Genomic DNA, 14257 nt, shown 5'->3' with positions numbered 1-14257 from the left:
CTCAGTAACAGTGGTAGAAATGTGTTTTTATTTTATCCTTTTTTTCCTGTGTATTTTGTTTTCTCTGCAGTGGCCCCCTAGTTTAAATGTATTTCAATGTATTCAACAGTTTTTTTATTAACAATTTTTGAAATTGTACATGTGCAGTTGTTGAATAAAAAATTATACATAATAATATAACAGTGGTAGATATTGGTACATGAATTTTTAACATCCATGAGGATAAAAATCAAAATCTAATTTGCGGAAACGCGTCATACGAATGTGTCGAGTCTTGGCCAATCAGCGTTGTCTACAGCGTACGTATCAAGCTAACGTTAGTTATACGTTTTGTGTGAAGTTATGCGTTTCACGACGACAAATATGCGCCGCCGGACGGCTCCAGTCCCGCCTATCATTACACCTTACCAGGATACAACACATTCAAAAGATATGTTTTTGGCTATAGCCCATTTCTCCCCCCCTGCCCTCCTCCCGTGTCACCTTTTTCACCCCTCATAAGTTACAAACTCCACAGCTGAGGTAAGAAGAACAAATATGAGCTGGATTACGAGGATATTATCATGATGGTTTCTTCAGAATCATTTATTTATTATTAGACAACAACAATCAACACAGTGCAAAGAAACATATTAACATATTATTTCTTGTGTAGAAATATATTCATCTGTAATCTCTAAAACGTCTGTTTAGGACGAGACACATCAGTGAATCCAGGACGAACACTGGTGGTAAAGATCTAAGTATAGAAAATATGTCCCTTCTAATCCATCCAACTAAACGGTTGGATGGATTACACAGAATCCCCCCACTTCTGCTTCAAAGTGCACTGTGTAATATACACCACAGCCACACGGGGGCGGTAGTGCAGCTGCAAACATATATAGGTGCGTTATGTCATCCATGCATTGTTGAATTGAGATGACCTACATGTGATTTAACTGAATACAACAGTAAGAGCAGGGAATGTTTCGATGCTCTCACCGAGGGTGAAATGCACTTTAAGTGACAGCGCAGCTCACGTGTTGCATTGCTCATTCTATTGATTAAGGGGCTGTACTTTTTTTAGTACATGTTAGTACATGTCCATATTTTTGATTACGTCATCTGGTTGGATGATTATGAACAAGGCTAGCTTTGAGCTAAATGCTATCGTCAGCCATGCTAACAGGCTGATGTTTCCATGCAAACACTTGCTAATTGGCATTAAACGCCGAGGCACAATCCCCTCAATTCCATGGATTTTTGCAGGAATTTGCCTAAAATAACTACAAACAGAAAATGTGCCCTGATGAGGGCGCTAGATGAAAAGTCATGGGATCACAAAGATCACAATTCATGCAGAGAGGGGACGTGCATTTCTGAACTAAACATCATGGCATAGTGGTTTATATTTATATCTTTTCACTTATCTCTCACATGTGTACCTCATCGTGGTGCTCAAGGGAAGGTCAGTAGGATCAGATGCATTTTCTTGGGACCATCAATGTCTCTGTATGAGATTTTATATGAATGCATCCGATATTTCATTAGATATTTTAATTTGCACCAAAGCGGTGTACCATACACTTCATGGTTCCCTCTATAGATCCATAACATCCTTCAAACAAGGCTGAGCAATTAAGTATTTATTTTAACTCCAAACCAGATTTTTTTAAAGGGTTTTAAATTGTGTGGTCATATGTATTCTCATTATTATCTACCATTATCGTTTGGTATGTTTTGTTTAAAAAAAAGAAGTTAAATAATAAGTTTTATTAACTCTTATTATAAAATGTGTGTCATTTCTTCTTCTACTTTTTTTTAGTGGCCTATTTATTTGTAGACAAAACACCAAGTTCTTCGTTTGCGATGTGATGTTGTATTTTAGGAAACTGTGCTCACCACCGCAACGGTTATTTTTTTGTAAATGTGTCCACGTGTGTTGGGTACTTGTATGTCCATGAACACAACTAACTACAGCTATTTACAGAGACTCCCACTGTCCCCGCGTCCCCGCGCTGCTGCTTGTTGTTGCTGTACACTGTTTCTCGCTGTCAGAGGGGGCGGGGCCGTAACGGCAGCAGCTGTGGATCAGATTTCCGCTGCTAAAACTGAAGCGGACGAAACCATCCGGCTGCGGGGGGTGACGTGATACATATCGCGAACACGTACAACCCGGGGCACAATGAGGATGGCATGTGTGTTTTATTATGTTATACAGAGCTGTAGAAGTATTATTTTATAGAGATATGTCTCGCTACAGGGTTTATAAACGGTAGAAGATACGCTCGCTAATCTTGACTCCACCCCCTGCTTCTGTTAAACCCGTGAATGGTTCCTTCCAGCTCTTTATCCAGGCTGTGAGGGGAAGGCAGAGCCACAGCCAGTGCTGGTCTGTCCTGAGTACACTCCACTTGCCGGCCTTAAACTGAAAGAAAGAAAGAAAGAAAAAAAAAGCAGCTTTTAAATCAACTAGAAGACGCTTAAACCCCCTTTTAGCAGCTAATTTCAGTTCACTAATCAGAGCTGCAAAAAAAGAAGAAGCTAATTTGACTTTTAGAGAGGTGAAGAAGAGAGATTAGAGAGGCAGAGGAGGGCGTGACAGCCGAACAGGCAAGCTGCTGCTGCAGGGGGAGGAAGAGCAGGCGATGCATCAGCCAAAGCCAGAGGTCAAGAAAAAAGGCGATAGAATAGTGAAAAGGTAGACTTAGAGGGAGAGAGGAGGGTCATTAGTGATCTGAGCCAGAAACTAGCCTCTCTTTGTTGTTGTGTGGGGCCAACCGACCAGAGAGGAGGATGTGAAGGAGAGCAGCAGGCAGAGAAAGGGAGGCGACTGCAAGAAAGACAAGAAAAATGCTCTCGGAGATGATGTGCAGGAGGAGCTGCCAGCAGCAGCAGCAGCAGCAGCAGCAGCTGGATGGGAAAGGGGGTCCACAGAGGGACCCTTCCAGCCGCAGGAAGCACGGCTGGTCCAAGAGCTGCAGGGGGCGCATGCAGGGGCGGAGGGCAGGAGGGGGAGGGTGGCCAAGAGGGCGCAATCATCAGCAGCAGCAGCACCCTCAGCGTCATCACCCCCATCCCCATCCCTATCCCCATCCACCCAGACACTTCCCGAGGCCGGTGATGTCCCTCCGGCCCGTCAACGTCAAAGGGAATCGTGCGAGGGGGATGCGCGCCCCCAAGAACACCAACCAGTTTCTGATGCACGAGAAGTACCAGATGCTGCACATGCGCTCCGACTCGGTCGGGAGCGACAGCGGCAGCTGCTCCGACAGCGACGTGGAGCTCACGGACATGGACTCGTACCTGGGCGTCCTGGAGAACGCGAGAGGAGCCCTCTTGGACAGTCCCAACCCGCACGGCTCGACGCCGCCACCAGGACAGATTGTGGTACTGCACGAGGACGGTCTGCGTCTGCACGAGGACGGTCTGCGTCTGCACGAGGACAGTCTGCGTCTGCAGGAGGACAGCATGCAGTATTTCCCCTCTGAAGATGACCTGATTAAGAGCCAGAATTTCATGCAGAGGGACTTTGTTGAGTTCTGTGACATCCTGTCACCATGAAGAGGAACTTTCAGGGGGCCATTTTGTTCTCAGCAGTGTGAAACTCAAACCTTTCATGGAGCAGGGGGGTCAGGTTTGTTCAGCTTCATGCTCACCGGAATATTAAAATAATTAATAATTTAAAAAAATCCATCTTATGAAGTCATTGAGACTTAAATGTTAAGAATCTGCTCGCAAGGAGAAATGACTCCAGCAGAATTGACTTTAAAAGAAAAAAGTTTTTTTTAAATCAAGTGTAATTTTCTTAATACTCGTGCAGTCATCTGCCTTAGTTCATCTTTTTTGAAGATGGTGGAAAAGAAAAGTTAAATTATCTCACCATGTTGGTATTTTTCTAGGTTTAAGACAAAAGCTTGAACTAAATGCTTATATGACATTATTAAGAGAGATGTTTTTTTACTTTTCATATTTGGTTCATGGTGTCCAGGTGCTGTAAAGTGCTGCCTTTCGTTAGTTGTTGTTGCACACAAAGAGAGGAGGGTTGGATGGTGGGAGTGAGCCCAAACAGCCAATCGGCATCAAGCTGGCTGGATTTGGCTGCAGATGATTGGCTGATGCCGACTGTCATTAATAATAATAAAAAGCCATTTACTGTATAACATTTTAAAAAAAGAACACAAAAAAATCTTAAATAAAAATCTGATGGATGTAACGTGGGCTGATTTATTGTCTTTGTGGATATCAATGAGTGCAAATGAGGTATTTTTTTTATAAAAATGTGTTATTTATCAGGGTCAGTGTGTCACTGAGTCACCATGTTAGCTCAGAGTGGTAATGCACAAATAAACCATGTTTTAAAAAAAGATTTGGAGTGTTGCTCACGTTCATTAAAACAATAAGAGGCATGACACAATGTGAGAGGAGCAGCGAAGGAAAACATTCAAGAAATATAACATTGCCAATGAAATGGAAGCCTAACCAAGAATAAAACACTAAAACTTACTGGAGGGACGTGCTGATTTAATTATCGTGGGTATTACTCATGACACGAGTACATAAACTAATGTAATCATACATATGTAAAGCTACTTATGAGCTCTCTACATCTGTTTTCAAACACTGGTACTCACACAGCATTTTAATGTCGAGTTTAAAGATTTTATTATCCTATTCAGAAATTTTAGACGGCCATTAAAGCAGGAAGGAGAGCAGAAACACTGTTCCTGAATGGTGCGTTGTGAAGTGAGCTTTATGGATTCAGTGGGCTGGTCACACCCACGGGCAGCAGATAAGCCTCTTTGTGTTGGTGTGTCATAAACTAATAATGGTAACGGGCCAAAGGGAGCAGCAACTGCAGATGTGTGTTTAGAGGAGACATATAACGCTCACATCCAGCTTATATGTATATTGTGAGTCTCTAGAACATGTTCATATTCTTAAAAGTAAAAGAAAAACTCTTTATTTCTCTCACATATGTGACTGTATCTGCCACATACAACGCTCAGTTTTAGCACTTTTCCACGGAGTGATGTCACCAGGCAACAGCTTCAGGCTGTGTTTACTTCCTGTCAGCTGATGTCATTCACACTGCAAGTTTCCATGGCCGGCTGGCAAACGCTATAATAGAGAAACTTTTGTAATGTCTTCATTTTATTGCATTTTTTATCCTTCAATATTTTACCCTCAAAGATAAAGTCAGTACACAGAGCAGATTCTGTCCAGGAGAGGTGAGGGCAGTAGCCCGTCCACAAACAACACATATCCTTGTTCTTCAAGCTTTCTTGTCCTTTTAGCTTCAGCTAGCTAGCCGAGGCAATATTCACAGTTAGCCTAAACTTAAGCTACTTAGCTATGCCTCTTTTTCGTTAGCTGTTTTGTTTTTACTTGAATTATAGGCTTCATTTCTTTTGCATAATAATTTCACAAAACATTTAGGCGACTTGTTCTGCTTTGTAAGGACGAATTATTAAATAGTATGTAGTTCTGTTATGGACTGTTTAGGTGTCATTTCATCCTGTACACCACACCTCAATAGATAATTTACAGCGTAAAGTAATACTTTTATTTGTGTGAAAAGCTTTTAAAGGGATGAGAGTGACAAAGAGGTTCAATCAGGTCTGGAATAACCAGCTTGAGGGGCCCTTTGGTGGGATCTAGCTGTGGGGCCCCTCGACGTTCATGCTTCTCCAAATATCTTTTGCAATGTGTCTGCAGAGACGGTTCATGAAGGAGAGCCGTTCCCTTTATCTGTGTCACCGCTGACCCGACCCTTCTAGCAGCTTAGCGGACGAGCAGCAGCTCCGAGTCTGTGAGCTCCAAAGGGAGGAGTGACCGCAAACACTCAGAGGAGACTGGAAATAATAAACGTACTTATTAAATACAAACAGACATGTAAAGCAATCCTAACTCTCTCATCCAGACCTGAAAAAAAGCTCATGTTATTCGATCATTATTGCCGTCTGGGCCCTGAGCTTCAATGATAATGAAACAAAACAGATATCACCTTATGAAACTCATGAGGTTTTGGAGAGGATATAAATTGCATTTGCGTATCAATCTGCAGTGCATGGGCCTGTTGCATCCTGGTCTCTCTGTGTATTTCCAGCTGGTTGCACAGTCTTTTAATAGTAGTATATATCTTTTTTTTTCTATAAACACAGTGGAGTCTCGACTCTGCAGCGTTCGCCGCTCCCATAGAAACCCTTTCTGTCCGGTTGGTTCATCCAGTTTGGGATAATTTAATTTGTTCACGTCATCATAACTCATGCGGTCTCGTGCCAATAATAAGTCCAGTGTAACAGTGAGGACTGATATAGTAAACATATGTGGTAAGAAGAAGTGACATCACTTCAGCAGCGGGTCTGACCTCCTCGGACTGACCTTCGACCTGTAGATTAGACGATCAGCTCAGTTGGCGTGAGGGTGCACTCCATATCGAGGTTGTGTTAACCCAAAATGACATGAACACAATCACCCTAACCTGTTTCTTATGCGATCACTGTGGCAGGTCACAGCTGTTTTATCTCTACTGTCTCTAGTGTATCTACTGTAGCTCCTGTTTCCACTTCCTCAGCGACTTGATAGTGTCTACCTCCAACCGGTCAGCCGACACTGCCAGACAGGAAGAGAGAGTGAGCTGGCACACACACACACAGACACACACGGTAAATAAGGCTGTGTGTGTGTCAGATTACAAATTACGAATAGATCAGTCCCCCGTGAACATTTGGTTTTATTTAAGTTATTGAATGCTAGATTTGGTGCTGGGTTTGATGTCATGATTGACAGCTATACCCATGCTCAGGAGATCGCTAAGCCCCGCCCCCCACCCACCCTCTGCTACACCGTCAGGCATGGAGCCCACACTGCCACTCACTGCACTCCCTGAATAGATTACTCATATTTGGAAAAACAAAAAGCTCTGTTCCAGAGAGAGGCAGACCAAAGGGTCAACAATATATAATCCAGGTTGTCAAACTGATGCAGCAGAGAAAACAGGTTAAAAGTATGTAGACCTCTTCGTACAGCGGGATTAAGTGGAGATGTGTTCTCCATCTTTGCAGCCGCTGGTCTAATCTCATGAGGAGTCTTCATTCTATGCTACAGTCTATTTTATGTATATGTTAGATTAGGAGATGCTGTATTGGATTAATGGATGACTGGACAGACAGACAGATATTTCTGTTGTATTCAACTGCTCTATTTGATCTGTTCATCTGATCATCACCAAGTCAGCTGCACAGCTCAATCCCCCCCCCCCCTCCCCACACCCTGCTGGGAGGAAACAGTGTATTTATTCACACACAGTAACACAATTCAGGATTAGAAAAAGCCCAGAAGGTAATTATTCACACTTGAAATATTAAACTTCATCCAACAAAGAACATGGAGTCTCAGTAACTGCTAAAGGGCGTTGTGTGTGTGTTTGTGTGTGTGTGTGTCTGTGTGTGTGTGTGTGTGTGTCTGTGTGTGTGTGTCTGTGTCTGTGTGTGTGTGTGTATGGGTGTGTCAATGATCTATCTCACTGTCATTATTTCTATAACTCTGTCTGTACTTGTTGTTGGATAGCTGCCACTTTGCCAACCATACACACTTCTCAATGTGTGTGTGTGTGTGTGTGTGTGTGTGTGTGTGTGTGTGAATCTTTGTGAGGACCAATTTCGGTTTTAGATGTTAAAATTGGGTCATATCTGGAATGTGGAGGAGTGACGTAGAGATGATAGCGACCTGTCAATCACCTTGTAGCCCCGCCCTAAAGCATACCTGACTTTATGGTCTGTTTGACTATAAATGGACCATAATTTACTAAACAAACGTCACGCTGTATTGAAGGAGACGTGAAACTAAACATTGAGACCATAAACTCATATTTAAAATGTTTACTGAGGGAATGATCAAGAGAGAAGTAGATTAACTTTCTCATAGACCTCGATGCATACAGAGTCTCCCCCTGGTGGTCAGTGGAGAGAATGCATGTTTAAGGCCCTTTCGCATTGTCTTCACCCTTTAAACAGAGCAAATAGGCGGAACTCATTGGTTGAAATGTGATCTCGTAACTCACCGGCTATCATCTGACAATGATTTCTCTATTTATTGGAATAGAATGATCTCATAAACCGGTTACTTGTGAAACCATCAACTGATACCCGATGGGTTCCAACATAGATAGGCCTGAGCCCTGCAGCAGGAATATACCAGACCTGAACTTCATTTGGACATTTTGATCATTACATTGATCAATTTGTGTTCCGCTTACTTTAACCTGCACACAGCCAGAGCTGTAACCCCAACCAGTTTATCTCTGCAAGAGACCCAAACCACGAGGAGTCACCATCACTGTACTGAGACTTTGACACGAGGCTGGCCTGACACAGGTCATGGGTCAGGCCTAGATTACTGCTGACCTCGTGGACTCATGAAGACCTGTAATGCCATTTGGAATTGCTCCTAATCAGCAGATTTAAAGCTGGCTCACATGTGACAGGATGACATTTTTTTAGTTGCCTGGAATGTGGCGCTGTGGTTGTGCCTGGTGTTTCTCCTCACAGGTCACATGACAAGCAAAGATTTTCCAGAAAACAAAATAATACTAAAAGTGAAGGAATCAATTATTGTCAGGTTTCAAAACAAGCGGGGCATATTGGGTCGTTGGTGTCTCTACCAGAACTCTTAACCACTCAGAGCCTAACCTCAGGTGGAAACCTCAGTTACCTACCTCAGTGTGTGTGTGTGTGTGTGTGTGTGTGTGTGTGTGTGTGTGTGTGTGTGTGTGTGTGTGTGTGTGTGTGTGTGATTGGGGAAGGGGAGGTGTGTTTTATGAATAGATGGCGTGAAGGAGGAAGGAGGAAGGAGGAGAAGGAGGAGTGGAGGTAGTTGGTTGCTAAAACTCAGTTTGGAGTGGAAAAGTACAGCCGTCAGCTGCGGGGGCGGAGACTTCCTTGTTGGGTACACAAGCCAGCCAATCAGAGCTCAGAACAACACATTGATTGACAGCAGCGCTCAGCAGTGTGACAAACCCAGCAGAGGCTCCGTCTCTGAACTCGCGTTGCACTTTTGAAGAGAAGCTTGATATTTGAAAGATTCAACTCCGAAATCAAATAGCAACAGATGTGGTAATACATATTTGTATATATTGAACCGACCGAGCTGAGCTGTGACGATGTCGAAGCAACTTAAAAGAGTGAAACAAAAAAGTTTATCATAGTTTCGTGACTGCGTCCTGTACGACTGTGACGCTTTCGCGGGCTCAAAATGGTGGACTCACAAGCCGAAAAAAATAATACCTTCGCTGATGAAAAGCACCTGAAACGTTTCATTTAAACGGATAGAATCGTAGCTTAGCAACTGTAACTGTAACGTCCATATACGTGCTGCAGTTAAATACTATTATATATTATATTATATATAGGTTCCCGTGCTTCTAGGATACTTTATACTTGTATTAGAAACCAATATTAGAGGCTTACTACATTCATTTGACACGTTTCAGATTAATACAAACTATTATAAATGTAATACAACAAACTATGTTAGCTATGATCATAATATATAATATTATTATAGCTCATACAAAGGATTAGTTCGTGAAATCAGACGTGTTGTCGCATCAGGGGATGTAGCTCAGTGGGAGAGCGCATGCTTTGCATGTATGAGGCCCCGGGTTCAATCCCCGGCATCTCCACAGGCTTTTGCGGCTGTACGCGGCTCGTGGGTCGGCCTGAAACCACGCGGTGTCTGCTTTGATGGTTCCGTAGTTTGCATGTCGATGTCTCTACTGATCCACGAGGATTCCTTTATTACTAAGAACTTACATTTCCCCACTGTGGGGAATGAAAACGTTTAATAGCCAGGTATGCTACATGGTGACAAACAACAATCAACACAGTGCACATTACATATTACATGTACAATATAATATAAAGTGCACAGACAAACAGTACTGTAAACATGTGTACTGTAGGTGTATGTTAATCATCACTTATAATCCAGTAAGACAATATATCATTTTCCATAATGAGTTATTTCACTTTCACAACTTTCACTTGTATTTTTTACACTGTGGCATTATTACTTTTACACAAGTAAAACCAGATTGTAAATCTCCGCTGTTGGTTAAGTTTCTATGTGACACAATGTTGCTCGACATGTATGAAGTATCATGTGTTGGTTTGCTTTTGTTTTCATTCATTAATCACGCGCCGATCTCCTTCTTAAATAAACCAGCGTCTAATCTTCATAAACGCAGATTTGCACACGTACAGTCTGTGAGGCCGATCACTGTGAGTGTGTAATCTGTTTGCTGCTGCTCTACTGAACTGACAGCTTTTTACACACACACACACACACACACACACACACACACACACACAAACACACACACACACACACACACACACAAAGAGGAACTCAATGCAATAGAGAGAGGGGGAGTTGATATCCTTTCAGCAGCGTGGTGAATGTTTCACTGGACTGATAATCCTCTCAAGGTACACACACACACACGCACACACACACACACATGCGCGCGCACACACACAGATTCCTCTGGCTGTGTGTGTTCAGCTTGGGCCGAGCGAGCAGCAGGGCGACGGACTCAGAAGACTGGAGGTCTGTTGTTGGTTGATATGAACGGAGTTCTTCTGCATCATTTCTGTGGAGGAAGTTGAAAGAAATCAGAACTCATTGAAGTCAAAGTTTTTGTTGTCAAAGTACTTTTTGCTTCTAAAAACATCACATTCATGTCTGCGATTCATGTGACTTCAATCCACAGCTCTGGCATCAAGATAAGATAAGACGTTACTGCTGCAAGAGGACGCAGCAAATCTAGTTGATGTGGCAAAGAAATACATATAAAACACAGTAATGTGAATAAAATAAGAATCAAAGTGAAAACGGAGACTGTACAAGAGCCAAAGTTACAAGATAAAGGTGTCAGCAAACATCGTCTATTTATGATTAAGTAAAGATCTTTAGTGTTTGTTTTTATTAATTCATTAATAATTAATATAGCTTTAAGACAAATAAAAACACAACATAAATAGTGACTACAAAGGGCTGAAACACAAAGAAATCACAAATATTTGAGGCTTCTGGTGTTAGAATGTCCTATGAGAGCAGCTGTAGTGGAAAGTAACTAAGATCATGTACTTAAGTGACATTTTGAAGTACTTGTACTTCACTTGAGTACGCTAGACTCCACGACATTAAGGACACCACTATTGTACAATTTTACACCACAACACTTACTTTAAAGGCTTTAATTGCTTCATAGATTGTGATTATTAAAAGAAAATAGGAAATCAAGTAATATATTAATATATATTATGATGATTGAGCGATACATTTTTAGTAAATTAAACGTATTCTGAAATATCTGCATATTGAGTACTATTAAGTATGTTTTGATGCTAATACTTTTGTATTTATACTTAAGTAAGTAACCTATAACGCAGTACTTTCACTTCTAACAGAGTATTTCTTCACCGTGGTATCGATACTTGTACTTTAAAATGCTCAAGTTCTAGTCATGTACTTTGTATTCTATTATAGTACCATTTTAAAAATGAGATACTAAATACAAAAAAGTCCATGCACGCTTTAGAAATGCTGAAACACCATTAGTTAGTTACAAACTTCATCAAATAAATACATAAATAAGACAAAGTCTCTTGAGACATTTGAAGGATCAAAAGCTTTGAGCGCTCCATGACTAAATGAAATAAAGTTTAGACATTTGCATATTGTCTCACGGCCTTAACGCACGTTTTACATGTGCAAGCTTTAGCACAAAGCAGGCAGTGTCAGATACTTGTGTATGAACAGTAGTACTACAGCAGTACCACAGTAGTACCACAGTAAATGTACTCAGTTCATTTCCAGCTGTGATGAAAGTGTCAGATGTCCCACAAGACAACAGCACATCCGTAAAGTGTGTGGGACACGTCTCACACGTAGTGCAGGCTGCGTGTGTGTGTGTGTGTGCGTGCGTGCGTGCGTGTGCGTGTGTGTGTGTGTGTGTGTGCGTGCGTGTGCGTCTATAGACAGAGGATACACACAAGGAAGTGAAACAGGAAACCTCCGCGCCTGATTGGCTGGCCGGCGACACAAAGGCCCCGCCCCCGTTACTCAAAGGGCCGGTGACGTCAGAGCCGTCGGCTCCGCACAAGCCGTCCTTCTGTTCCTGCCCGTCTTCACCCTCCAGTGAACAGAAACATGCAGCCGTGTGTTTGTTGGGTCTCAACATGCACGCTCACCATCTCTCCCCCAAAAACTACAAATATGTGTTTGTTTGTTTTTAGATTTGTTTGTTTTTCTATTGGTTGAGGTGAAAGCAACACGAAGCAGCTCGAGAGAGAGGACGTCACACCCTCAAGACAACAGAGCTCCTGTGGGAAGCCATTCCTCTGACGTAGCTCTGCTCTCCTTCCCTTTCACTTGACAATTAACGAGAGATGAAAAGGAAAAGATGACGTCACACACACACTTCACACACTCTGAACTTTAGAGGACTTCAAAAAGACGAGTTGCTGTGTGACCTCGAGTGTGTCGAGGTGGAAAAACTCACAGAGACGCAGATAAAGAAACACCTGATCAGCACACACACACACACACACACACACACACACACACACACACACACACACACACACACACACACACACACGCTCAGCTTCTACCTAGACTAAATCATCATCAAACAAGGATAAGATGTCCTCACTATTTCCCAAACAAAAAAAAAGGTCTCAACTAGTTTTCAAAAAAAGTTTAACAAAAATTCCTCTTTTGAAAACTGTTCTCACATTTTTTTTTAAAAAGTAACCTTTTAATAAAAATAATAATAAAAAAGGTCTTTCCAAAAATTCAAACTGGTCCTCACAAGGACAGAGCAACAGAACACACACACACACACACACACACACACACACACACACACACACACACACACACACACACACACACCTCAACCTCTACCTAGACTGAATCATCATCAAACGAGGACCTTACCTTTTTTTTAAATGTCCTCACTATTAAAACTTTCCCAAACTGTCTTTGCAGTCCAAAAGGTCACAACTAAAAAAAAAAGACAACGTCTTTACTGTTGAAAACTGTTCTTAGACTGTTTTTAAAAAAAGTAACTTTTTTTTTTAATCCTCATTGACAAAAACAATTCTAACTGGTCCTCACAAGGACAGAGGAACAAAAACAAAACACACACACACACACACACACACACACACACACACACACACACACACACACACACACACACACACACACACACACAGTTGAGTTGTAGTTCCTGGTTTTATCTCCAGTCTCTCACGTAAAGTTCACTGCAGTTATCCTTCTGCTCTCTTGAAGACAGAAATGATCAAAATTCATCAGAATTCTGACTCTAAAATCTACAAAAGCTCACGAAGATGTTAACAAACAAACAAACTTACACAAAACACAAACATATTTGGCACTGAATCGGCTCTTTCTGAATGTGGAGCCACACTGTGAGACACAACCATCATTCTTCACGTTTCTGTTTGTTTTGAGGGGAGTCGTTCCTGCTGCTTCCGGGTCAGCGGCTCTGACGCCCCCTCGTGGCCGACCTGCGTCACTGCGCGGCGGCCAGCAGGCTTTCAGCGTCACGAGGCAACTCCATTAGTTTATTTTAATGATTTGCAGCTGCTCTTGAAAGGAAAATGATCCAAACAGAAGAAAAACACTTCTGTTAGAATAATAATTTAAAAAAAAAATACGAACTCACCTTGATTTACATCAGACCGCTCAAATGCTTTGATCTGAAGTATCTTCTTATTAAATAGGTTAGATAAATGACTGGATTTGTGAAACATTAATGGTCTTAACGGGTCAAATTGGGCAGAACGGGAGTTTTAAAAAGTGCATAAAAATGGACAGAATTACATGTTTACCTTTCATCTGCAGGTGCAGTTAATGGTCCTTTTAACTGATAATAGAACACAAGCTTTTAACTGGATAACCTGCAAAGTGCAGCTGGTTTCTAAAGTAGCAACGCGTGCAAGCTGCAGCGATCGTGTCCATTTTAAAGCACAAAACACTTAAAATGAGACTCGTCCATAAACAGAACGATGAGAAGTAAAAGAGGACGTTGCACGTGTGCAAAGTGGGGAACACAAATTGCATTGCGCGAATTAACTGAAGTGCCAGAGAACAACCTGGTTTCTGATTGCACTTTGAAATGAATTCACTCGTCAGACACAGAACAAACGATGCATTATTAATTAGCACATCCAACGGT

The 14257-nt window shown here is 42.0% G+C and overlaps 1 protein-coding gene and 1 non-coding gene across 2 annotated transcripts; both read left to right on the top strand.

Annotated features, from left to right (window-relative positions):
• Nucleotides 1-2373: 2373 nt before the first annotated feature.
• On the top strand, nt 2374-4533 carry wu:fb55g09 (uncharacterized). Its single transcript, XM_068595862.1, has one exon. The coding sequence runs from the start codon at nt 2836-2838 to the stop codon at nt 3544-3546; it is 711 nt and encodes a 236-aa protein (XP_068451963.1). The 5' UTR covers nt 2374-2835; the 3' UTR covers nt 3547-4533.
• A 5062-nt stretch (nt 4534-9595) lies between these two features.
• Nucleotides 9596-9667, top strand: trnaa-ugc (transfer RNA alanine (anticodon UGC)). Its single transcript has one exon. It is a non-coding gene; the product is annotated as a tRNA-Ala (tRNA).
• Nucleotides 9668-14257: the final 4590 nt, after the last annotated feature.

Source organism: Clinocottus analis, unplaced genomic scaffold (assembly GCF_023055335.1).
Source record: "Clinocottus analis isolate CAN_PGR_092001 unplaced genomic scaffold, fCliAna1.0.p SCAF_32, whole genome shotgun sequence".
Lineage (NCBI taxonomy): Eukaryota > Metazoa > Chordata > Actinopteri > Perciformes > Cottidae > Clinocottus > Clinocottus analis.
The sequence above is the reverse complement of the archived record's forward strand: the minus strand, read 5'-3'. Positions and strand labels throughout refer to the sequence as shown.